The following is a 26,132-nucleotide window of genomic DNA, read 5'->3' on the forward strand; positions in this document are numbered from 1 at the left end:
AAACACCGGCTGTGTGATTATTGGAAAGTGTTTTGCTGCTTGCAGGAGAGAAAACTCTGCCATGAAAAGAAACAACACAATGAGAGGGGGGGAAACAGACTCATACTAGAAGAAATTTTGACACAATTTACATCATACTCACCACCACCCATACCTTGGAGATTACAATGATTTTCAAAATAATTAACAAGATAGTTGCTTCTGCCCATCCTTTGGGAAATTGCTCTCTAAAATCCTATGCATTATAAACTCCACCCTTTCCCCAAAGTATATGAGATCATTATGTCAGTCTTCTGAATAAAAGCAAAGTATATGATGTTCTGTAAGTGTAAATGAAAAATTTCATGAAGAGATTTGCAACTTCTTTACTCTATTGACTTCTACAGTGAGATGTCTTAAGTATTAGCATCCTAGATTCCTATTAACTTCCAGCAAAGTATTGATGGGGGTATACAGAGATATTTTTTTCCAAAAAACCTTGGAGACTGGTAGCAGAATGCAGCCTGAATCGATAAATGCAGTGGTTTGTTCTTATGTGCTGTTAAATCATCTCCAACTTGTGGTGGCCCTATGAATGAATGACCTCCAAAATGTCCTGTCATTAACAACTCTGCTCAGGTAGTGTTAATTGGGTCATAATGAACTGTTTGGTTTCAGGAGCAGAGAATTTTATAAGCGCTAGGCTGGGAAATCCATTTTCCTGTGAGGCCACTCCAGATATTAGGGGTGAGCTGCAGGGGTGCAGAGACCATGCCATCAGCTGGAGGAATGCAAAGTATATTATACAACAGGAAAACATTTATATTTCTAGATACAGTACACATAATATTGGGAACCTGATCAGCGTGATAAAAGAATACTGCCTGTGCTGCATGAAATATGAATGAGAATCATAATGAAATGGAACAACAGGATGATTTTGTTTTTTAAAAAAGCTTTTTCAGTGTCCATTAGAAGTGTGAATGTGGGACAGTGAAATAGGCCTCCAGGACATGACTTACAGTGGTGCCTCGACTTAACGAATGTCCCGACATACAACCATTTTGAGTTGCGACCAGCTCCGGCCACAAAATTTTGCTTCAACTTGCGGCCGGAGCTTCGAATTGCAAACAAAAGAGGCAGGGGGGAAAAGGCGGGGAATTCAAATTAGAGGGCTAACCGTTGGTCGGTGAAGAGCTTCTTTGCAGCTCTTTCGCCCTAATGGTTAGTGTTCACCCATTTGCAGAGAGTCTTTGGACTGCCTGGTGCTGCTTTCTGCTTCTGGGTGAGTACATTTACTGGGTTTTGCAGGCCGGGCTTGGGGGGGTTATGCTTCTGTACTGTGATTTTTGGGTTTTGTTTTTGTTTGTTTTTTTGTTTTTGTTTTTGGTTTTTTTTTCCCCAGCCCCATCGCTTTCCAATGGAGCTGGCTGTGGGGTGTGTTTTTAATTATTTTTCCCCAGCCCCATCGTGTTCCAATGGGGATGGCTGTGGGGGGGGTGTTGATTTTTCCCCCCAGCCCCATCACTTTCCAATGGAGCTGGTTGTGTATGTGTGTGGGGTGTTTTTGATTTTTTTTCCCCAGTGGGGGTGTGAGGGGTTTTTTGGATTATTTTTCAGTCTCATCACGTTCCAATGGAGCTTGGAGTGGTGTGTGGGGTTTTTTTGTGATTTTTTTTGTCTGGAATAGTTTAATCGTGTTCCAATGCATTCCTATGGGAAACGGTGCTTCGACTTAAGGCCATTTTGAGTTACGCCCATCTTCTGGAACAGATTATGGTCGTAAGTCGAGGCACAACTATATTACAGAACTGATCCCGTTATTGATATTTGAGCCAGTGTAATGTAACCGAGTTTTTTATTATAACATGGGTCCAAATTTACACTGAGTGACCTCAGTGAATCATTCTCTCATCCTGACCTACCTCACAAGGGCCATGGTAGGTAAAAGTAATTTGCAGAAGGGGAGAGCTGCATGGGTTCAGCAGATGAAAGCCGGATATAAATGTAGTGTGTTAAATTAAAATAATTGTTTGTTCTTATGCCTAATTCATGGAATTATCGTAAGTTAAAAGTGGTGATCTTTCCTTAAGGAAGGAGGTCTGTTAGTGAATCTTGGGAATAATGGCTCAGATTGGGACATTTTGGTTGACAAGAAAACCGTCAGACTTGTTGGCTGCTTCCTCATCCTGCTGCTTCATGAGTGACAGGATTCTGTGATAGCTTTCTTTTGTGTCAATCAAGTCACTTTGCCATTTTGTCCAACAGCACAAAGGGTGGCTTGTGCTTTTATTATTTCTGTTTGTTTAGAAATGAATACCTTCCTTTGCTACTGATAGGTTTGCAACCCTGATTTGAAAAGGAACATAAAGTATAATTGGCCAGTTCTGCAGTTTGTTAGAGGGAAGAGCTCCTAAATGCTACAGTTTTTCAAAGTTTATTCATAGCTTGAAATCACATCTAAACCAAATGAATAAATATAATGCTGTCATGCAATAATCTATATATGCTGATTGGGTTTGGGTTTTTTTGTGTGGAGCTATTTACACTCCAATATCAACTCTTGGGAGGGATGTGGTAGTCCTGAGGGTTAAACTGCAAAGCCTCTGGGCTGCAAGGTCAAAAGATCAACAGTTTGAATCCATGCAATGGAGTGAGCTACCGTCGCTTGTCCCAGCTCCTATCTATCTAGCAGTTCGAAAGCATGTAAAAGTGTGAGTAGATAAATAGGTACCACTACGGTGGGAAGGTAACAGCATTCCGTGTCTAACAGTGCTGACCATGTGACCACGGAAACTGTCTTCGGACAAATGCTGGCTCTATGGCTTGGAAATGGGGATGATCACCACCCCTTAGACTCAGACACGACTGGACAATTGTCAAGGGGAACCTTTACCTATCAACTCTTAGCTGTATTTTATGTTTTAGGTAATATGGCTATTCATTCAATATCATCTAGCAAGTAATATTTGAAACTTTCCTTCTTTCATTTGTTTCTACATACAGGGAAATAGGCTAATGGTTACCACATATAAGGAGCTAAACATGTAATTAAATATGTCTGTCAAGACAGATATGCCCTTAAAATATGAAGAAGAAATGAGTTATTGGGGGAGTTAATGCTCCTGTTAATTATCCAAATTGTTATTCCTTTTTATAATCCTCATATATTTGCCCTGGAAGAATCTAAATATCAAAAGACACTTTAGACACTGATGGTGAAGGTGGACTTTCCATATTATTTGATTACTGCTACAAGTTATTTACAGTTGTGTTCAAAATTATTCAACCCCCAAAGCTGTAAAGGGGTTTAGGGACTATAGTGTACATTTGGAATTGTATTCAGAATGAAATCCAACAAGGACGTTTTAAAGAACCAAATGCAACTAAAATAACATCAATTGTTTATGTAATACAGTAGTAAATGTTTCTTTTGTGGTTTCTTCATTGCCACAATTATTCAACCCCTTAAAGACTACCACTCTGAAGAAGAGAGGTTCATTCAGGTGTTTTCTATCAGGTATTGAAAACACCTGTGGATGTCACCGAGCACCAATCAAGCATAATAAGCACCAATTAGGCAGCTTTAAAATGACTGTGATACTCAGTTCCTTCTAGACATTTACTGGTGTGGTTACAAACATGGTGAAGTCAAGAGAATGGTCCAGAAAGACAAGAGAAGAGGTGATTTGTCTTCACAGGAAGGGCAATGGCTATAAGAAGATTGCAAAGAAGTTAAACATATCAAGAGACACCATAGGAAGCATCATTCACAAATTCAAGGCAAAGGGCACTGTTGAAATGCTACCTGGTCGTGGAAGAAAGAAGATGCTGACTTCGACTGCTGTGCGCTACCTAAAGCGTAGAGTGGTGAAAAGTCCCCGTGTGACTGCTGAGGAACTGAAAAAAGATTTGTCAGATGTGGGTATAGAAGTTTCAGCTCAGACAATAAGGCGCACACTGCGTAATGAAGGTCTCCATGCCAGAACCCCCAGGCGCACCCCCTTGCTGTCTCCCAAGAATAAGAAGAGTCGACTGCAGTATGCCAAAAGTCATGTGGGCAAACCACAAAAGTTGTGGGATAGTGTTCTGTGGACTGATGAAACAAAATTAGAACTGTTTGGGCCCATGGATCAATGCTATGTTTGGAGGAGGAAGAACAAGGCATATGACGAAAAGAACACCTTGCCTACTGTGAAGCATGGCGGAGGGTCAATAATGCTTTGGGGCTGTTTTGCTTCTGCAGGTACAGGGAAGCTTCAGCGTGTACAAGGTACCATGAATTCTCTTCAGTACCAGGAGATATTGGATGAAAATGTGATGCAGTCCGTCACACACCTGAGGCTTGGGAGACGTTGGACCTTTCAACAGGACAATGATCCCAAGCATACCTCCAAGTCCACTAGAGCATGGTTGCAGAGGAAAGGCTGGAACATTTTGGAGTGGCCATCGCAGTCACCAGATTTAAATCCGATTGAGAACCTCTGGTGGGACTTAAAGAAAGCAGTTGCAGTGCGCAAGCCTAAGAATTTGACTGAACTGGAGGCTTTTGCCCATGAAGAATGGGCGAAGATACCCATAGATCGCTGCAAGACACTTGTGTCAAGCTATGGTTCACGTTTAAAAGCTGTTATAACTGTAAAAGGATGTTGTACTAAGTACTAAGATTGAATGTCACTTGGGGGTTGAATAAAAACTAATAATGATGTGAGCACAGAAAGACATTTGTGGTTATTTCATTATAAACTTAAGGTTATATTTCTCTGACCTACAAGTGCCTCTTTCATGTAAATGTAAGCAAGATGACTGAATGATCAAAATCAATGTCAAAATGGCCAAAACATTCAATTTCAGTGGGGGTTGAATAATTTTGAACACAACTGTATTAGCATATGATATGCAATCAGAAATACAAGTATTTCATGCCTGCCTATGTACTGATACATAGATGCATACATTCTCTGACAAACATACACAAATCCCTATTCAAATGTGCATCTTTTCCTAGTATTAACTTGGTTGCAGCTACAACATTGTGCTATGTATAATCTGTTATATATAAAACAATTAGACATCATTTTGAGTTACGGCTGATTGTCATTTCCATTACATTGCAGTTGGCTGGCTGTCAGCTGCTGGCATTACACAATTGGCTTGTATAAAACAGGAGTGGACCTCTCTTTATTTGTACTCTGTGACTGTAGCACATGCAGCTGAACAGAGCAGGAAAACAGAGATCCTTTCCCTTCAATAATTCTTGCTTGTACACTGTCACTGGTTTTTGCCTCTCCTTTCTGGTATGCATCTTAGGGAATTCTTTTTCTTGGGTTTATATTATCTTTCGGAGACTGGTTCCTGAAAATGCAGAAGACTAGAAATCCCAGATAACCAAGACTGAAATGACATATGGACTGTAGATCCCAAGAGCTTGTTTTGCCAGGAATTAAACATACAGTTAATTGATAAATACACATGTGCATATATTGATGGAATAAAAACCTGTTACTCAGCAAGAAGTTGTTGGAGGAACAAAGGAAGAAAATTGGTTTCTATTCTGGCGTGGATATTACTGACACTTATTTAAAGGATTGGATTATCACTGTGGCAGAGAAAACAGCAAACAAGGTACTGCAAAAAGGAAATGGAAGCCTACATCTGTATACCAGATTAATTAAACCCTTCTTTGTCTGTAAAGGGGTAATGGATGTTTTCATTAGCTGAAGATGCATGTCATCCTTTTAGGATGTCATGTTCTTTTGAACGGGGAAATGATATTTCTACTGCATTTGCATTTAAGGAGCATACATGACTTAATAGTTGGTACTAAAAGATCATTCTCACTGTAAATTGTTGTGCATGAGTTTCAGAGCCACTTGTATAATCTTCCATAACTGCTTCTTCCTTTTTCTCTCCCGTCTACTAACTTAGTTCACAGGATGCTGGAATTGGGTTTATACTGGTCATAGACCGGAGGCAAGACAAATGGAGCTCCGTTCAAGCTTCTATACTTCGAATTGCGGTGAGCTGTTATATAATTAAGACTTCTGAATCCCATGTGATAAACTGCATCAGAAAGCTTTTTTAAAAATGTTGTTTTCCAAAGTGCTTAGTCTTTTTTTGTTATCAAGAAGCCTTACATAATAATTGTTGGCTGCCAATTTTAACAACAGTATATAGCATGTGCAATGATTATTCCAAGTGCTGCAGATGGTATAGTGACCACAGAAGCTGAAATAATCTGTGATAATACAGTGATAACATAATGCACACTAAATCTGGCATTTATAGAAGCTTCTACGTTATAATTCTGGGATCCTGGGAATCTAATCTTTTTAATTTTAAGGGGCTGGGCTTCAGCTCTACCAGATAACATTAACTGAGCATGGAGATGAACCTGAGCAGATATATTTGGCTATATCCACCAGATCACTTGCTTCTGACTATTTATCTTTGTAAAAAAAAATTAGCAGGTTTTAGTTAAAACATGACTGATATTTTCCCAAAAAATTAAAAATAATCTTCTTAAGGGACTAATTTTGGTTATCTATTAGCATAGGCTAATTAGCATGGGTTTTATAATGAGTAAAACAAAACATTAGCAGAATGGTGAGTATTATTTTTTATTTCATTGCATAAAATGGAGAGACTGGCCTAAAAAGTAATAATAACCATCTTCAAGGCTTCTCATGTTTCACAACAATCTGGGAGGTGCCCGTTTTAAATAAAGAGTCTATTACTCATTGAACAGAAATTTTAAGTTGCCAGATATTGGTATTAGAACACATTTTTTTTTTGTTTTTCTATTTGCAGAAAGAAGTTGTTTCTAGGACTAATAATCTAGATATACTGTCAGCAATAAAAAGTCTTTCTTTAATTGTCTGAGGAAAATTCCAAATCTGGGTGATTTTAAATAGAGATCGGTCTCCTAGAGCAGGGGTCATCAACCCCTGGTCTGCGGCCCAGCACCGGTCTGTGGGCTTGCCGGAATTGGGCCGTGGATACGGATCTCCACCTCCCCCCGCACACATGCACAGGGGGGCGTCGCTCACGGGGGGCATGTCACATGCGGAAGGCGTGTTGCACTCGCGACAACCCCTGCATGAGTGTGACATGCTCGCGCGGGGGGTGCCCCCGGCGCCACCACGCATGAACCTCGCTCCCCCCCAGCCAGTCTGTGGCCCCAGAAAGGTTGGGGGCCACTGCCCTAGAGTAAGGAAATATTGGTTTCTTGTTCTTTTTTGTGCTATAAGAAAATTAAGGTAGATAGCAAAATTACCCCAGGTTTTATCTAGTAGTACTGTGAAGAAAAACATGTATATTCAGTCTGGAGGTTTATAACGCTGAAAAATAAGTGGTATTTGAGTTTGCAAGCTGTGCAATATATTGGCCTGGTTGAGCTACCACTTTCTACACCTCCCTTTCCTGGTTTGCATTTGCTGGGGAGACAGACAGCACAGTGTATTTGACCATATTGTGTTACATTCTCCTCCCAGGATCCAATCACAGTCATTAACACCACTTAGTTTGCCAGGCTTTGGTGCAACTGAACAAAGAGAGAGAGAGGTTGCCTTGCTCTTAGCATTGTTTCAGTTGCTCAGGTGATGCCATGCTTACCTCATTTCCTGGTTGGCAAGGATTGGCCAATGCCGTGGCCACGTTACAGTGAGCCAGAACCTACCTTATACCCAGAGGTAAGCAACTTTGCACAAGTCCAAGGGCTGCCCGTGCTTTCCCTGCACTTTTGAGGGCTACATCTTCATTCCCCTCCCACATTTTTCTTACCCCCTTCCCCCCAAAAAGCTCCTATATACCTTCCATTGCATGCAGGAAATAATTCTACCATTTTAGCTGCTCCTCAGCAGCTTTAGATCAACCCAAACTATTAGGGAAATGTTCAATAAATGTGATGTAAATATCCTCTCCGTCCCCTAGAGAATACAAGGGGACAATCTAAACAATTTTTATGTTGTAAAATAGAACTGAAATATTTAAAAAAAAACATAAGAAACATCACCACCACCCCACTTGTGGATGCAGCTGAGTGGCAGGAAGGAAGAGGAGAGGTTCAGTGGCAGCAACAGCCAAAGTTGGTGATTATGAAGATGCTGCCCCACCCTGCAGGCCACCAAAGGAATTGGGAGAGGGAAACGTAGCTGATGTGGCCCCAGGAGGTTCTTTGCTGCTCTCTCCTATCTTCCCAACATGGTTAACTTTCTGCTGCCTATATTACTAATTCCACACCACAGACAATATTTTTGGCTAACTGGCTAAGAGGTACCTGCACTGTGGAAGTATTGTAAAAAAGCAAGAGCTTTCTGGTGGCGCTTGCGTAGCTCATGTGACTGTCAATGGTTTTTGATTTTGCTGCCAACAATGCTCCAAGGCGTTACCAGGGCTAATGAGAAGGCCAGGGCCAGTGTTCTCCAACCCACAAATCTGATGTGTCAAAACCATAATCATATGTCTGGAACTATTTGAAATAGCTTAAGTCCATTGGCAGATATAGTAACATTACGTAAGATATCAAGCTAAGCTGCACCATGCTACTGCTGTTCCTTTTAATGCTTACTTGGATCTTAGATGGAATGCTACATCAATTTGTGATATAACAAATCTTAGACAATTTAGATAAGAGCAATAAAGCAGGCGAAGTACAGGCCATTTGAGGTCATGTAGAAGGGAGAAGAGCCTTGCTACAGCCAGCATACATAAATATTGCAATAGAAAGAATGAGATTGTGTATAAATATTTTCATGGTACTGGCACTGTTCTAGTTGAGGAATTGGACATAACCTTGGGCCTAACTATGGCCCATTTTACCATGTGTTGGGCTATGAATGTGTCTGTATATGATTTTCCTCTGAAATAGTTAATTGGCCTAAGGGTAAGAACAGATACTTCAGTTTAACGTATCATTTGAAAATGAGAGCACCTAAGTGTTTTAGGCATGCTTCTGATAGCAAATTCTCTCTAACATCTGGTTCTGTACTGAGTTTTTGATTTAAGGCATGCTGAAAACTGAAACCCAGTGATGTCGGTTCACTAAACAAGCTTGCTGTCATAACCAGCTTTTCTCTCAAAACCAGGTCTCATAAGGACTATGTTGTTATGTGCCGTCAAGTCATTTCCGACTTAGGGTTGACCCTATGAATGCTCTCCAAAATATCCTGCCCTCAATAGCCCTGCTCAGCTCTTGTAGGTAGATTCAAGCCTGTGGTTTCCTTTAGAGAGTCAGTCCATCTTATATTTGGTCTTCCTCTTTTCTTCCTGTGTTCTGCCTTTCTCATCATTATTGTTTCCCCCCCCCCAGAGAATCCTGCCTTCTCATGATATGCCCAAAGTAGGACAGTTTCAGTTTCAACACCTTTGCCTCCGGAGATAGTTCAGGCTTGATTTGCTCTAGGACCCACTTGTTTGTCTTTCTGACAGTCCATGGTACCCGCAAAGCTCTCCTCCAGCACATTTCAAACCAAACCTTTTTTTTTTCCTGGTGACTGAAGTAATCCAAAATATCATTTACCGACTATACAAGCCTATCAAATACATACCAGCAAAACATGTTCTCCCAAAAGTGCTCTCAGACAGGAACAGAGCTCAGGGAAGCATCAGCTTTGAGCCACCTATCTTAAACCCTCGACACCTGTGAGCGCCAAAGGAAAAGAAGGAGGGAGACAGTATTTGGCTTTTAAACATACCAAGCTAAGCTGGGGAGGAGCCATTCTTATGATGCCAGCCCTTTTCTCAAATTTCAAAATTCATCCCAGTAGTTCACGCCAAGCATCCCTGCCCCCCTTTGTATGTATCTCGTAAGTATCTCTAAGTGTACGATCACTCTCCTCTCCTCTGCTTGGGAAGGAAGGGCGAATGTCCCCCATTTCTTTTATAACATTTAGTCAGGCAGATGCCATGTGCTGCAAAGGGCATACTGCCAAGGCTCCATCCTTGTCCATTCCCTCTAGGCTAGGAATCCATGTGACTAGGATGCTGGGAGAGAGAGAGAGAAAGATAAAAGGATATTGTGAAACAGTGCCCACAAGGAGTACCACTGACGCAGACCTTGGGTCCTCCTGCACATCCCACCATCACCTGCCCAGCACAGTCTCCTGTGATGATTTAAGAGCTGTCCAGCCCTGCATTTTGATCTCCTAAAGTTCAGTTCTTATGAAGCCACCATGCATTCTCTATACAGAAGGGAATGCATAACAGATGGCAGAAGAATTGTTCAGTCTTCTTACCTGTCCCCTGTGCAGTGTCTCTTTGCCTTGGGAGATGGGAGGTGCAATATGACCAGTCGTCCTTTACTGTAGCACTCTTTTTTCCCCCCCTAGGAGCATGCACAAGGCAACAGTTTGCTTGTTCCGTCTGAATTTTGTGATGATTGTAGAGTACTTGTGAGCAATTTCAGTGCCTCACAAGTAGCAATTTACCATGTTTGGGGCCTACTGGGAGCCACACCAGCCCCCACCCCTCCCCTGAGTGTGTAGCAGAATTAAATAAAAATCATCTTCTCCTTCCTTCTCTGACAGACAAACTGGACATAATTCATTCTGGCATCCATGATGTTTATGTATCCTATCATGTAAATGAAAATTTGAAGTCATGATGAACCACAGAAATATGTAACAGAAGGAAAAGCAAAAACATTCTATTTTATTGTATTGGGAAAGTTACTAAAAAAAATTAAAACAAACTGCATCACAGTGATGTTTGCGTAAGGTTAGCATAGCTTGTCATGGCTAATTATAGCTAACTAAAAACATGCCAGGGCACAGTGTGTGGCCAGGTAGGTACGTGTGTAGTACCACATAAATTAGCCACAATTAGCTTTAGCAAGCCACTTAAACCTCCAGTAGAATTCTAATATTTTCACATATTGTCAGTGTGCTCCTTGTTTACAAGTACTGTATCAGTAAAAGTAAAAAAAAAATGCTGTTATTGGGTTCCTTCAGATGTCGAGGGAAGCAAGGGCTCAGTGGGAAACCTGACCTCTTGAGGACAAGCAAGCATTCTGGCTCCTGCTTTCCAGGTCCTGTGGCTAAGCAAACCAGAAATGCCAATGTGTGATGTGTTTTCTTGTAAGATCAGTACAGTACCGCTGCTACAAACCTTGAAACATAGTTATAACAAGTTGTGGATTCTTTCTCTGGCTTGTTAGAAACAAGCCAAAGAGCTGGCTGCTGCTTCATTCAGAAATCACAAGAAACAAACTGTGGACTAAAGGTCTATTATTTGTTTCGCCACTCCACTTGAAAATCAAAACAGCTGGAACTGGAAATGAGCATTTTTTTTTTTCATCCACAGTCCCAGCTTGGCATGGTGTGCAAACCTAGCCGTGAAATAATAGCTTGATTTGGATTTTGCACCTTGTTAAAATTAAGGAAACTTAACAGTTCTTTGGTGATCTGAAGTTTGTGATTGATTGGATTATGACCCAGGCTTGGAAATCATAACGAGAACTGAAGTGGTTTTACAAACCACGGTTTGTGCCAGCTGTGGTTTGATGTGATGTCTAAAGTAACAGGCTGTAATTTCAACCATTTCTTATGCCCTATAGAAGACTAAAGAATATAAGCAGCTATAAGCCATTAATAAGCTATATATTTAGAAGCTATATTTTGGTTCTAATCTTTTTGATCCAAGAATGTGAAGAATGTGAACATTTTTAGATGACGTTGGTTTTTAATGAATTACTGATAACTGTTTCTAAACATTTCAGTATATTGATTAATTTTAGTATGACAGGCCTATTTGATTATATTTGCAGGCATCGTTTCCAGGAAACTTGCAGCTAGTTCTGCTGTTGCGTCCAACAGCATTCTTACAAAGAACTCTGTTTGACTTTGCATTCAGATTCAGTAAAGATGAGTATAAGATGAAGCTACCGGTTAGTGCTTTGTTTATTTTCTTAAATTCATGATCTGTGACTTTCTTTAGGCAAAATACCAAACATACTAGAACAATAAGAAGTCATTCTTAATTTTAATATTGTGCTTCTCAGTACACGTTTCCTGCATGTGTAATGTTTGTATTTTAACATGAGTAGTAAATGAATTGGTATTTTCAGCCAAGCATTTGCTTTAAAATATGTAATGATGCATACGTATTTTAAAGTACAGAGTTATCACTTTTGAAATTAGATGCTTGATAGCAAATAATGTGTTGTCAGAACACAAAAACTGAAAAGCATACTCTATAAGTGATTAATTATAAAATGGTAAATTACTGCAGTGGACCCATTACCACATAGAGTTAGCTTTCTGTGCACTAGACACATAAAGGGAATGCATCATTTTAATTTTTGAAAAGTTGTGAATCAATGATTAAAATCATTCTTGCCATTGAATTCTTGCTATAACTCCCATTATGTTTGCATGTCATTGTGGCAGGTTACTATTGCAAAATAGGACATCCATATCCATCCATTGCTATTCATTTTCTCACCCTGACAAAATTTATATCTTGAGTAATCCTTGGGCTCTTTTTCTTACCCTTTAAAATGTGTCTACATTCATCTGTGGTCACTGACCTTCACTACAGCCGAAATACATTGTCATTGGTTCTAGGGATTGCTGGGAGATCTCTCCCTGTTTGATGGCCCATCAGATTCAATTAAATACAAAATGAATATTTCCTTACATGAAACAAGGTGGTTACATCCATGCATAGCTTTGAACATGTAAATTAAAAGCAGCTTATTTTCAAAGGCACTCTTTCAAAATGTGGATTTAAGTGTAATTCTTAAGACAAATATTTTCTGTTTTTTGTTCCTGCCTCATGTTTGCTGGTTTTTAAATGTTTTTCTTTGATGTTTAAAAAGTTTTTTGACTTAAATTTTTACAATCATCTGCACAATATGTATGGCTTTAAAGAGCACTTTAAAAACCCATTTGTAAACCAGATTTGACTTTTTTTGCCCATAGGAACACATTAATTAGTTTTCAGTGCATTCCTATGGGAAAACGCGTTTCGCAAGACGAATTTTTCCCAAGACATCATTAACCGCGGAACAAATTAAATTCATCTTGCGAGGCACCACTGTAATATTAAAAGAGAAATGAATACATTTGCATATTAAATGAGCATGTAATTAAAACCACTGAAAAGCCACTTTAAAAAGTAATTGGGAAACGTTTTTAAAAGCATAACACCAACCATTTATTCTGTGAACTGAGTAGAATGTCATAGACATTTCACCTTAAAAGTGAAAACAATAAAATGCAAGACCAGCCTCTCTGGAGAGCAGCATTTGAGACTCACCACAGTTAAAATGCTCTCTCACAGTCCACAGGCCACCAGCCTCCTCATCACTGAACACTGGGATGAGAGAGATTCACAGATAAGCAAGGCAGTTGGGCATTTTCACATGATCATTAGGGGCTGTGCCTGTATAAGGAACTGGAACAGTCTTGGGGACATATGAATTGCTGGCATTCATCAGAACATAGTCCTTAAATGATGCCTGTAGCAAGTTTTAATCACTGTGGGGCAGTATATAAGCAGCTTCTACCCAAGGTCATCAGGGCTCCCCTCTGTCTTTGGTTGCTCCTCGATAAAAATAGCAAAATAGTACAAAATATCCATTGTCAGCCCCTCATAAACCATAAATGTCATATATTGTAATACATCATACTGAATATTTGGTGGAAATAATCTAAAAGCGAGCAAAGTGCCCCATATATACTGCCCCACAGTACTTGAAGCACCCTCTAAGCAGTGTACAATTTAATTTTGCAGGCTACACATTGCCACCCCAGTGAGCTGAGTATTCTATTTACTGACCTTGGAAGGATGGAAAGCTAAGTCAATCTTGAGCCTGCCAGGATCAGACTCAAGTTGTGAGCAGAGTCTTGACTGCGGTACTACAGTTTAACTGCAGTGCCACAAGGCTCCACATAATCTATTATATGAGTTGCTGTGAAGGCACTCTGATTTATCTGTATAGATACCATGGTTATGCCTTCTTAGTTATTTTGTATTCTGCTACCATATACAAAATGAAACATCCTTTTATGTGGTAAATTAGAGCCTGATTGAAATGTCATGAGTACAAATTGCAGAACTTGGCAAAGTCAAAATCCTAAAAGAACCTTGATTTTTATCTTTTTATACTATTGCTTCTGTGTTGTAGATCATAATGCTGAGCTCACTAGCTGAGTTAAATAGCTACATTGACAGAACACAACTAACAGAGGATCTTGGGGGAACTCTGGATTACTGCCACAACAGGTGGCTGACACATCGAACTGTGAGTAATTGGCCCCCATAACTGCTTATATCAATAGGACTATTTGTTACATACCCTGTTGCTAATGGCATTGGCTTATAAATGCAACTTGAAATAGCATATATGAGGAATATCCTAGAGGAATTTTAGTTCTAACACTGTACTCATGAAACATCATGAGTAATGAAATTGGGAGTGGTGATTTCAGAGTTTGGAAATGTACAGTATATTGTAAAAACGAACCCTTTTGGTGATCTGTTCCCAGAGATGGAGCATGAAACAAGAAAAAAGTTTTAACTCATAATTTTTTGTTTTAAAAAGCCCAATGAGAGTCCAGAAAAAAAATATACAATTAAGAATCTGATGCTATTTACAAATTTTGAAGTTGGATTTTCAGTTCTTGTATCTTTAAAAAGTATTAATTCTTCTTTATGCATTTGCCGACATCTATTCAAATGTTGTTTGACTCTTGTGATGCCTTTTTTAATCCTAAAGGCTATAGAGAGCTTTGCTTGCAAGGTTAAACAGACCGCCCAGACCCTTCGTTCTTTTGGAGCTGAACTAGCAGAAACGGAGCTTCCCAATGATGTGCAGTCCACTGTGTCTCTCCTTACAGCACATATTGAAAGCAAAGTCAAAATGAAGGTATGCCAGTTGTGCAGTGTGTCCAACTCCTTTAATTAGTGAGATGTAAGATCATTTTATTGAGTAAGGTAATGAAGACTACTTTTGCTTACTCCTTTACTTTGAAGACATGATCTCTTTTAAATGCAATGGGGCCATTAAGACTCTGTTGCAGTGTCTCCTCAACATACAATGCCAGCAGCTGCCACGATTGTCCTCCATTCAGGTACCCTCAAGAGCATTTCCCCTTCTGTCTTAAAATAGAATAGTAACTAAAAGAGGGTTTCAAGCTTAAAATAATTTATTTGCATTGTCTGAAATCCAGTCATAACTTACAACTAGACTGGTTCCATTGAATCAATGGAAACTATGGACCAGTTGACTCACCAGATCCCCACTGATTCAATGAACCTACTCTAACTGTGACTTAGTAGTGGATTTCAGATACTAAATAATGTCTGGCTCCCTTCCCCTATCTTCAAAAATCTATAATGCCAAATGCAATATTTTTTATATGTTTGTTTCATTTCTGCGCTTCCTGAAAGTCATGTAAATTGTACTTTTGAGGAAGAAATTGGACAGAGAAATTCTTTACAGGATGTGATGAATGGTCTCAGATTTTCTTGTCTTTGCTGAAAAAGGAAGTTAACTCCATTGAATAAGTAACAACCACTGAGATTTTTCACTCGCACTCAAGAACAAAATGGCCAGCACTTCTTTTTATCAACAGTAACATTACCGAAAAAAGAAAGACTTTGCACAAAAAATCTTATATTTCGCCCCCCCAAAAAAAAACTTTTTGTGGCAACATACATGTATTTTACAAAGACTGCAAAAGTTTTGAGTGAAAAATGCACAAACATTCCTCTAATCTTCCCCGGCAGGGACAGGATTTTTGCAATAGGTTGTTCTTTCTTGTTACCACAAAATAAACTCTAACCTGTCCCATTGTATGAAGTATTTATTGGGAAAACTTATCTAAGGAATCTCTCTCTTTAAGGTGACAGCAACTCTTTGAAAATCAAATTTTTCATTCAGTTTGTCATAACTAGAAAAAGTAGATTTTGACTTTAAACAATATTTCATTGTTTCAGATACCAAGTTACTGCAGACTTCTAAGCAATTCTACTAAAACACATTATGCTTGTTAGATATTATGCTTCTAAGAAATGTATTGTTGGTTACTTCAATGCTCGAGCATTTTCCTTTTCAGCATTTTTTTAATTGAATGAACCCTCTCTCAAAGGCTACCAGGGAGTGGACAGTGAGGTTTAAGGGGCTTTCATCCAATAACTAAATCCTAAGTACAGTAGTATACACCATTTTAGCTATGAATTTAATATGAGATGCTGGTTGAGCATTAAGGACCACATACAGATGTATACATGTTCACACATACCCCAGCCATCTTACTTCCTTATTGGGAAGACACAAAGATACTTCTCTCTCCATACAGCAGATGTGCTCACATTCACCAGCAAAAGAGGGAGTGATTTATAAATGCCAGTCCACAGGAGAGGGCAGAAAGAAAAACCCCTATTCCTTTCTCTAGGAGTCCTCAAACAGATTGCTATTACTCACTAGAATATGTATGAAGGGCTCTTGAGAACCCTTCTCTCCATCTGCTGCGTTACTGACCTTGGGACACACTACTCTTTTCCCTATAAAGTGATGTGAAAGTTGATGTGGGCGGACAAGGAGGTTTGGACACCCATGGGGTGCATTCAGTGTCTTGTAGGATCATATGTGTGTTGTGTGCATGCCTTTTAGTGAGATGGTTTTCCAGTCATTGAGAAAACAATTTTCTATACTACTTTTCTCTGCTCTCATTTTTCAAAAAAAAAAAAATATGGTACAGTCTTTCTGAACTGAATTGTATGTATGAAGCACAGCTCAAAGTGGCCTTCTAATTTGTCCACAGGAGGATCTAAGGATATCATTAAGGCAAGGCCGTGATATTCTCCACAGTATTAGGAAACCAGTTCTTGAAAACCCAGAGTCTAAGCTGAATCCAGATCAAATGGAAAATCAAAATACTGTTGAAAGGTGAAGTAAATCTATTGTTCACTACATAATATTTCTTGTCTACAGTTTCTAAAATTGCCTGTGTCTGTTGCATGCCCATTCTTCTCTAAACAACAGTCTTGTGTACAACTAAAAGGTGAGATGTTGCATGCCCATGGGGGCGGGGAGGCTGGGGTGTTAAAGCCTGAAAAAGGATCCCATAGCAAGATGACGGTTTTCATCCAGTCAGCCATGTTGTTTCTGCTGAACAGAGCAAACAACAAGCAGTTTACAGCTGTTTCACAGACTCAAAAATAAGGTTTGTGGCTGTGTGGCATCTTGAAAACAGTGAGCTGTCTGGCAGATTAAAAGGATGCTGACCCAGGAACTATACCAGTATTTTCACTGGATTGTTAGTGGGATCTCAGAATCTTACCAGTGCAACTTGTCTTGCAAAGGGGATCCTAGGCTTCATCCATCAGGCAGGATTGACATCGCCTGAAAAACTTTACTAAAAAGCTTACCCTACAAGCTGGAATCCACATCCAATGTGACAATTCCAGTCATAGATGGCAAACCAAGAGCAGGTTTGTGTTTCTCAAAAGTGAAGATAAGGAAGCTGCTCTTAGCATCCATAGACAGCTTGGTTTTCTGTGTTCTGCTTCAAGATTGTCCAAAATAAGGGGACACTAACTTTTTTTGGAACCAGTGGGAATGTCTGTATTTTGGGACAGAACCATGGGCACTCCACCAAAAAAAAAAAACCCATGGAGTGGGAGGCTGCATAAACATAATGTAGTTTCTCATGATATGCAAGATAACTGTGAAATACTTATTTCCACAAGGTGGGAATGTGTGGTGATTTTTAAAACACCTCTTAACTAAGAATAAGAATCCAAACAGGATAGGAGAAGTCTTGAGTCTCAGATGTAAACCCCATTCATTCATCTTCTCTAGTCCGGTTCCTTTAGCCCTCCTCCCCAGTCACTCTGCTAAACCCATTCCCACTCCACCAGCCTGTAAAGACTTTCCCCCGAAATTACCAGGCAGGAGGCAGGCAGACAAGCAAGCAAGCAAGAGGATTGTCCCCTATATCAGTGATTGCGAACCTATGGCACACGTGCCACAGTTGGCACACAGAGCCCTCTCTGTTGGCACATGAGCCATAAGTTGCCATAGGGAAATACTTACCCGTCCTCCAAATCTGGATTTCGGCACTCCCCTCTGCTGGTGCAGTGGTCTAGCGGAGGGGTGCAATGGCGAACATTACTGGTCTAGCCCAATGGGGGATTGGAGGACCAGTAAGTATTTATTTGTTAATACTGCCCACGGGGGGGGGGGGGGAGACAAGCATTTAACCCTTGCAGTACAGCAGTTGTTTTTTCCAAACTAAAACTTCAGCATTCAGCTTTTAATTGCAGTATTGTCACTTTGAAATAAATAAGTTGATGTTATTTTGCAGTTTGGGCACTTGAGCTCAAAAAAGGTTCACCATCACTGGACTAGGCACTCAGAGGGAGCCACTGCCCTCAAGCAGCAGATTTTGCAGTACCAGTGTATTTTTGCCATCTATCCATGGCATAAATCCACATGGATTTTAAAGTACACTCATCTCCAAATCATTGCTTATCTCCATTTCCTTGGTTGTGGCACTGGTGTGAGAGGTTGGACTGGAAGCTTCTTTGAAGGGGCATATTTTCTCCCCACCTGTACTCTGCAAGGAGATGTCCATGGAGTGCTCATGGTGTTGATGATGAAGATGAGGCTTGCCAGGTCTGAGCTGCTGTGCCAGGAAATGGCTGAGCTCCTCTGAATCTCCAGGCCAGGCAAGCAAATGTGAGGAGCCGTGGTGGAAGAGAAGGAACGAGTCTCGTTTATTGTTATGGGGTGGCCATAGTGTTTGGGCACCCAACTCCAACCCTCTCCAAATGGCACCAGGGCTCACTGGCTTCCTGTGTCTGTCCAACACGACACATAATATACTTGCTTAGGAGCTCAGACAGGGAACCCACAATGCCTAGCTCACTCCCTCGCATATGTATGGAGAAATATTATGTTCCCAATTCCTGTGACATCACAGGTCCCCACACCATGACTTCACAAAGACCCACCCCAGCATTGGGCCCCAGATATAATGAGGGGATGGGGAAGATAATCCCGTGACAGCCCGTGACAAACAAAACAACACTTCAAAACCATTCCAGAAAATTCTTTTATTGGTTTTGGAAAAGAGACTAAATGGGTATTCTCAGCGGAGACAATGGCCTGGTTCAGCTCCAGCAGGACGCTTGCCTTCTGGTCCCTCACACATCCCCCTGGGGTAGAGGATGCATCGGGCCCTGCAAGAGAAATAGAAAAAATAACTAAGGGGTGAGCTCGCCCACTGCCATCAACTGGCTTCAATCCAGGCATATCCACTGACCAATGTTCTGGCCACTTCATCATGAAATTCCACCTGCCAACATCCACTGGCTTCAACCAGGAATATCCAACCATTCATCTCTTCCACTCCGCTTCTGAAGCCAGCCTCCGCCAGCTCCCAAATGCTTGGGTCACACACATGCCCCGGCGACATCCCCCCAGAATGCCAGCCCGCCCATTCTCTCTCTCTCTCTCTCTCTCTCTCTCTCTCTCTCCACACCCACACCCACACCCACCCACACACCCACACCCACACACACACACACACACCCACACACACACACCAGCCACCCCCCAATACACACACCTTCACTCCACTTCACACACATGCCCGGACTTCCATCCACTGATATCCACCAAGCTTCTGCCAGCTGGTTTCAGGAGGATAACGTCCCCCGACTTTATCCACCAACCTCTGCCGGCCTCTGCCTTGCAGCCTCAGCCAGCTTCCGCAGGGAGATTCCACCAGCTTCTGCCTGCCAACATCCATCGCCAACATCAGCCAGAATGAAACCACGGATTTCCGCCAGCCTCGAGCTGTTAACTCGCAAGCCCACTTAGCAAGTTCCTCTGCTTTTGCAAGAGTATTTGCCTTGGGCAGAAGGACTGAGTCCCCTGCAGCTACTGCTACTCTCTCTGTCCGACTGCCCTCTGGCCACTGGCCTCCCTTCTGGTCTCCTGCCCTGCCCAGCAAGCCCCTTTTATCTGCCAGCAGAGAGGTGGTGCCCCTGTGAGGTCACAAAGACCCAGGAGAAAAGGGGTTGGGTTCCCAAGGCAGCAGCAGCAGCACTTTCGGGATTGGCTGAGTCCTGAAGATGATGTCAACAGTCCCTCTGATCATGTGATTCATCCACAAAAGCTTGCATTTTGCATGATTTTTTTATTTGTGGCCTATTAATGTATCCCCTGTCACCACTCCCTCTGATTGTTAAATCTCCCCCTGTTGGCCTTCTGACAGTATTCTAGGCTGGTGCTTCAAAAAGTTATCTTAAAGCATTTCCACCAAAAGGAACTTTCCTAAGCCCTGATCTGAGGGGGGGGGGGAATTAAAGTAATAAATAAATAAGGATGGGTACAGTCCCACAATAAAGCCTTTGACCTTTTTGTGTGTGTGTGTGCCTCTTTTTGGACATTTTTTCCTTGCCATGAAAAAGATATTATAAGGAGCCCATTAAGAAAACAACTTAAGTTTTTGAAACACATACAAGTATTTTAACATCATCCCTGCACTATCAAAGATGCAGCTGTGTTTCAAAGACTCTCCCAGCCTTTGGAGCTCCCTCCCACTGGAAGGCAGATTTGCCCCACCAGTAAGTATTTATTTGTTAATACCGCCCATGGGGGGGAGGAAACAAGCATTTAACCCTTGCAGTGCAGGAACAGTTTTTTTTTCTAAACTAAAACCTCAGCATTCAGGTTTTAATTGCAGTATTGGCACTTTGAAATAAATAAGTTGATTTTGTATTGCAGTTTGGGCACTCGGGCTCAAAAAAGTTCACCATCACTGCCCTATATGCTACAGTGAAGTACTTCCACTACCTTCTCTCTCTGGGAATTTTTCTGAATGTAGAGGCATTATAGAAAAAGAAAAGAAGATGGTGTGTGGCTGGAACCCAGGCAGTTTGCTCTGCAGTCATAGGAGCTTTAAAACTAAGTTTTAAACAATCATTGTAGAAATGAGGTGCTGCCGAAAACGTTTGTGAGGACCACTGGGTATGTCTGAGGTCACCATAATACTACCCAGTCCTGTGTTGAAAGTCCCCGAACTAATACCAGGACTGTGGTGATTGTATAAGTTATGACCTGCTACACTGGAGTGCTACCCATCCTTATGCTTCTAATTGATTTGGATAAATATTGTTGTACACAACACTTTGTTCATTAATGATTGGCTTTGATTCCCAAATAAAGAAGACCATTCTGTTCTAACAGGAATGAGAAATACATGGTCCCCCTAGTGTTGATCTGCAGCTCCACTCAGCCTTAGCCAGCATAACCCAAATGGTGAAGAATGATGGGAGTTGTTTGTAATCCAGTAAAATTTGGAGAGCCAAATACAATATTCTGGAGAGGGCTATGCTTATTCTTATTTTTTTCTTTTTTAAAAAAGGCTTCTCACTCAACTAGATGAAACAGAAACAGCCTTTGATGATTTTTGGTCTAAACACCAACAGAAGCTGGAGCAGTGCTTACAACTTAGACATTTTGAACTGGATTTCAGAGAGGTGATGACATGAAATATATATTCGTATATATGTATGTATCTTAGTCTAGTTAGCTTCAGTACAAATCAGAATCAGCACTCAGTAATGCTTGCAGTGTTTTGTTACTTTGTTCTTCCTTTGATTTTTCTGTCCTTTCTAATTTGCTTTAAATGTACTCCTTAAGTTGTTCTGTGGGATAAATTTATTAGTTACATTTCTGGTTATCTGTAAAGTATTTCTTTCATCAGCAGAGTGAACTGTGTGCCCAATTGTGTAATATATTTAATTAATATTGATGAAATGCCACTAAAAGCTTATGAATGAGGGCTCAAAAATCTGAAGACTGTTAAAATAAAAGAACCAAAGCTTCCCAACATTGGTTTAGAATGGCTGGCAAAATTAAAAAGAAAAAAGAGCAGGGAAAAACAAAGTCAAAATACTGTGATACATTAAAAATTAAGACATTTGTTTCAGTATGAGCTTAAAATTCAGTACAATGTATACATTGCAGGTCTACTTCTATGTGGATTCTGCAACAAAATTTGACTCTGGGGACTAAAATATCCCATTGCAGTGCATGAGGCTTGATTAATCAAAGGACTGAGATAAGCCCTGTTCTTTCAAAGACGGGATACTCTTTCAGGTTTTCATTGATATGTATCTCTCTGTCATTTCAGGTCAAAGCAGCTCTAGATATTGTGTCTGAAAGATTATCTCATTTCACAGAAGTAGGAAACAGCTGTTCACATGTGGAGCACATTCTAAAAGACCTCGTCAGCTTTGAAGAAAAATCACATGTAAAGATTCGAAGCTTCTCCATTATTTATTTATTTATTTATTACATTTATATACCACCTCATTGGTGTATAGAACTCATCTATATTTTGCAACAAACTGTTTTTCTAAAGAGTTAATATTCTGGTGTTTCTTTTCCTGACATGAATTTCTGTAGGACGTTCTGAAGAAGGCAAGGATGCTAATTTCTACAGGTGATGAGTTTAAACAGAATAACCATTATGCAGTGGATTCCATTCTACCAAAGTGCAATGAACTCCAGCATCACTGTGACACAATTACTGCTGAAACAAATAAAATAAGGACTTTCCTCAACCACTCCTTTGACTTACACAGACGACTGGAAAAGGTAAACTTCACCTTACTCCTCTCCGATTTGCTGATAATAGTGCAGATAACAGCCTATCTGTAAGAGTCACTGCTGAGGACAGAGGAAACCAGGGCTCCCTTCTACGCTAATGGGCCAGAGTGCCTTACCAAAAAGTGAGACAGATCAGGATCGGATGGTTTCCTAGAAGGCAATTGAAATGGTATAATGGGAAGAGCAGAAAGTGAGGCAGACAATGACTGGGGACAAGAAGTCAGTCTGGAAAGCAAAAGGAAGCTTTGTAGAAGAAAGAATGGTTGCAACAGGGAACCAGTCTGTGAACTGCCCCTGGAGATGCATTGTGGCACAGTCAGTATCCTATTGACAGGAAGGAGAAGCTCGATAGGGACACGAAAGAGCAGGAATCAGTCGTAGGTGAGTGGATGGAGCAAAATAGGTAAAGTTACTATGTTCCCAAATTGATGTGGTTTATAAAAAGACAGAGTAGGTCAGCTCTTGGAAGGTCTGCAATTCAAGTCTATCCATGGTTGGTGACCATGGTTTTTACATATTTAGGGCACTGTTTGATAAATGAAAAGTGAGTGAACTTCAAACTCTTTGGTTATATTTTTATGAGGCTGCTGATTGGGGAGGATTCCAGGTCATCAAATTGCTGCGGGATCAGGAGACAAGGCTTCGTGGGGAATGCAGATAAACTGCAAACCATGTGGTTTCTCAGTGCTATAATTTTCAATTTATTGTGACATCTTTTCAATTAAGGATGTTTACTGGTGTGTGTTCTTCCTGCTTCCTTTGCATGTTTTGTAGTCCATGAGGTGGTGTGATGAAGGAATTTACCTGCTGGCTTCACAGCCTGTAGACAAGTGCCAGACCCAGGATGGCGCAGAAGCAGCTTTACAGGAGATTGAGAAATTTTTGGATAATGATGGAGAAAACAGACTCAAGGAGCCACATTACTTGTACAAAGAATATGAAGCTATCCTTAGTGAGGAATTAATGGTAATCTTAATATTTTGATACCAGCATGTCACATTGAACTTTGATAATCATGAATACAGGCTTACACAAGTGCATGTACAAATAACAAAATGAAAATTTCCAAATTGGAAGTGTTTACTATGGTCATATAATTTTTGCCATTCATTTTCTAATTTTCCAATAAAAACATTTTTAAAATGGAGCGAACTATGAAATGGGCATTATTGAGTTGTTGGCTTATATGATTGCCATGGTTTAAATAGGATGATGCTAATGTTTGAATTCTGGGTTCTACAGAAACACATACAGAAAGTTTATCAGAAGCAGGAAAGTATGGAAGAAATGTTTCAAAAGAGGCGAGTCAGCCTTAAGAAATTGGCAGCTAAGCAGACTCGTCCAGTTCAACCAGTGGCACCTAGGCCAGAGGTCTCTCTAAAATCCCCTTGTCCTTCCCCAGGTAAGCAAGTAACTGGGTTGCCATGACCTGGTGGGGGGTGGGGGTGGGGGGATGGTTTTCCTCACTTAATCTGAGACAGGCTCCTGTTTCAGTGGCTTCATTCCATTTCATATACTAGGGCTCCAAAGAGATTCTGAAGATCCATCAAGCCCAGACAATGGTCTTATGGTCCGGAGACTAAATTTCAGAAGGATAAAGGTACGTGGGTGCATGGGTGTAGCTATTCGTGTGCCCATAACTGTTAAAACATTAACTTGTTCATACTCTCTTCCTGGAAAACACACTTCCGGACAAAGGTCATGACATTTCTGTAGTGGATTTCAAACTCTATACAGTGGTGCCTCACATAGCGACGATAATTGGTGCAGCAAAAATCGCTGCAAAGCGATTTCATCGCTATGCGATTTTAAAAAGCCCATAGGAATGCATTGAAACCCTTTCAATGCGTTCCTATGGGCTTAAAACCTACCTTAAAGTGAAAATCCTCCATACGGCGGCCATTTTTGCTGTCCCAGATCATGATACGTAAGTGAATACCTGATTTGAAAGAACTGGCAAGTATCTAATAATATTAGGAATACCTCAATTGCTTCTATTTGTTATATATTTTTAATGCTTGAAGCATCACCTACATATTCCAAATTCCTTCTTTGATACTCTCTCTCATTCACAAAAGTTCCTGGCTTTAAAAGAATGGTCTTACACATAATTAAAAATGCGAAGTTGCATTTTAGAGCTGTGTTCTGTGCTGCAGGTGATTGCTGAACCATGGTTTCATCCACCAGTATAGTTGTATAACATTAGCCTGATATATGTTCCTCCCTTCCAAAGTGTTTCCCAGCAAAAAAGCAGGGAAAGTGACTGGAGGGTATTTAAGGTTTTCTCTGCTTTCCCTTCTTCTGAAATGCAGCACTGCTTTGGATTTTTTTTTTATTTGTTTTGTGGAGGAGAGATTTCTGTCAGTGTAATTCCCAAACCGTATTTACCCCATTAGCATACATCTATGGATTGCCACAGCAGAGAAAACTCATGAAGAGTGGACTTTATAGAAGGTGGGGAGGACGGTAATATGAGAAGAAATACTAAGCATAGAAATATTGACCATGGGCCTTTTGTTGGATACTCTACCCACAGCTATCTAGATTTTGTGGTGGAAAAATAGCCATCACGCTAGCATAGCAGGGCTGAAGTAAAAGTTTTGAGTTCAGCTCTGTATTTGGCTCTTTATGTAATAATGTTAACTCCACTTCTCCCCTTTTAGAGTGAAATGAATGAAATCCATCAAACTAGAGGTGGCTCTGTGATGGATGATGAAGAAAACCTGGCTGTCTTACGGAAGTGAGTCCAACTTCACTCCAAAACAATTATGTCACAGAGCTACCATCTCTACAGAGGCTGATATTGGCTGAAGTCTTGTTGCAGTGTTATGCAGACAGAATAACTTTTGGAAGTACTGTAAATGCTACAAGTAAAGGATTCTTGGTAGACATTATTTATTGCACTGAGGATGTAACATAAAATTTATGGAGATTTCTCAAGTTATATAAGTTACCTCTAAAAGTTATATGGTACATAACTGTGCAGCCGTTGAAATCAATTCACCAGAGAGGTGGAAAGCATTGTTAGTGTGCAATTCAAATGAGTTAAAAACTGATAATCTGTAGAATTATTACTTAATTCTAATCACTCTGGGCTACCTTCCTATATCCATTCATGTGTGATTGGGCAATACCCGTTTTATGCCGTATTGTTTGACTTCAGTGATAATAAATTTGCTAAAATACATATTTCTGAATATTTGCTACATAATCTATATCAGAAATTTCATGATTTCTACAGAATCTATCTCAGAAACTTGATTTTGATTTCCAGTGTTAAATCATTTAAGAAAGTGAAGCTTTTCAAATTTGAACAAGCACTTCTTGCCTGATATGTGCCTTATGTTTCACAGACATGTTATTAATGAACTTCTTGAAACTGAACGAGCTTATGTGGAAGAACTTCTGTGTGTTCTTGAAGTAGGTATTTTAACTCTGTAGCAGTGCTATAATGGCCTTATTTACATACCTGTTCATTTATTTACATATGAATCTAGTGCAGACCCATACAGTCTAGACT

General features: G+C 40.4%; 1 protein-coding gene and 1 long non-coding RNA gene across 15 annotated transcripts in view; one reads left to right on the forward strand and one right to left on the reverse strand.

The window, feature by feature from the left end:
• The window catches only part of MCF2L (MCF.2 cell line derived transforming sequence like), a 165,355-nt gene that overhangs the window by 112,550 nt on the left and 26,673 nt on the right, over positions 1 to 26,132 (forward strand). For 12 of the 14 annotated variants that reach the window (XM_072994596.2, XM_072994598.2, XM_072994602.2 and 9 more), the window contains 13 exons: positions 5,908 to 5,998; positions 11,744 to 11,863; positions 14,108 to 14,224; positions 14,699 to 14,848; positions 16,749 to 16,873; positions 21,363 to 21,477; positions 22,134 to 22,253; positions 22,409 to 22,600; positions 23,387 to 23,578; positions 23,855 to 24,014; positions 24,133 to 24,212; positions 25,276 to 25,352; positions 25,966 to 26,032. In XM_072994596.2, the coding sequence (XP_072850697.2) occupies positions 5,908 to 5,998; positions 11,744 to 11,863; positions 14,108 to 14,224; positions 14,699 to 14,848; positions 16,749 to 16,873; positions 21,363 to 21,477; positions 22,134 to 22,253; positions 22,409 to 22,600; positions 23,387 to 23,578; positions 23,855 to 24,014; positions 24,133 to 24,212; positions 25,276 to 25,352; positions 25,966 to 26,032 (1,606 nt within the window). Of the gene's footprint in view, positions 1 to 4,868; positions 5,605 to 5,907; positions 5,999 to 11,743; positions 11,864 to 14,107; positions 14,225 to 14,698; positions 14,849 to 16,748; positions 16,874 to 21,362; positions 21,478 to 22,133; positions 22,254 to 22,408; positions 22,601 to 23,386; positions 23,579 to 23,854; positions 24,015 to 24,132; positions 24,213 to 25,275; positions 25,353 to 25,965; positions 26,033 to 26,132 lie in introns of those variants that run through there. The other 2 variants (XM_072994604.2, XM_078391445.1) reach the window with 1 other exon arrangement.
• On the reverse strand, positions 19,030 to 19,924 carry LOC144588493 (uncharacterized). The gene is made up of 2 exons (XR_013544087.1): positions 19,666 to 19,924; positions 19,030 to 19,170 (listed from the first exon to the last, which is right to left on the reverse strand). It is a non-coding gene; the product is annotated as an uncharacterized LOC144588493 (long non-coding RNA).

Source organism: Pogona vitticeps, chromosome 3 (genome assembly GCF_051106095.1).
Source record: "Pogona vitticeps strain Pit_001003342236 chromosome 3, PviZW2.1, whole genome shotgun sequence".
Classification (NCBI taxonomy): Eukaryota; Metazoa; Chordata; class Lepidosauria; order Squamata; family Agamidae; genus Pogona; species Pogona vitticeps.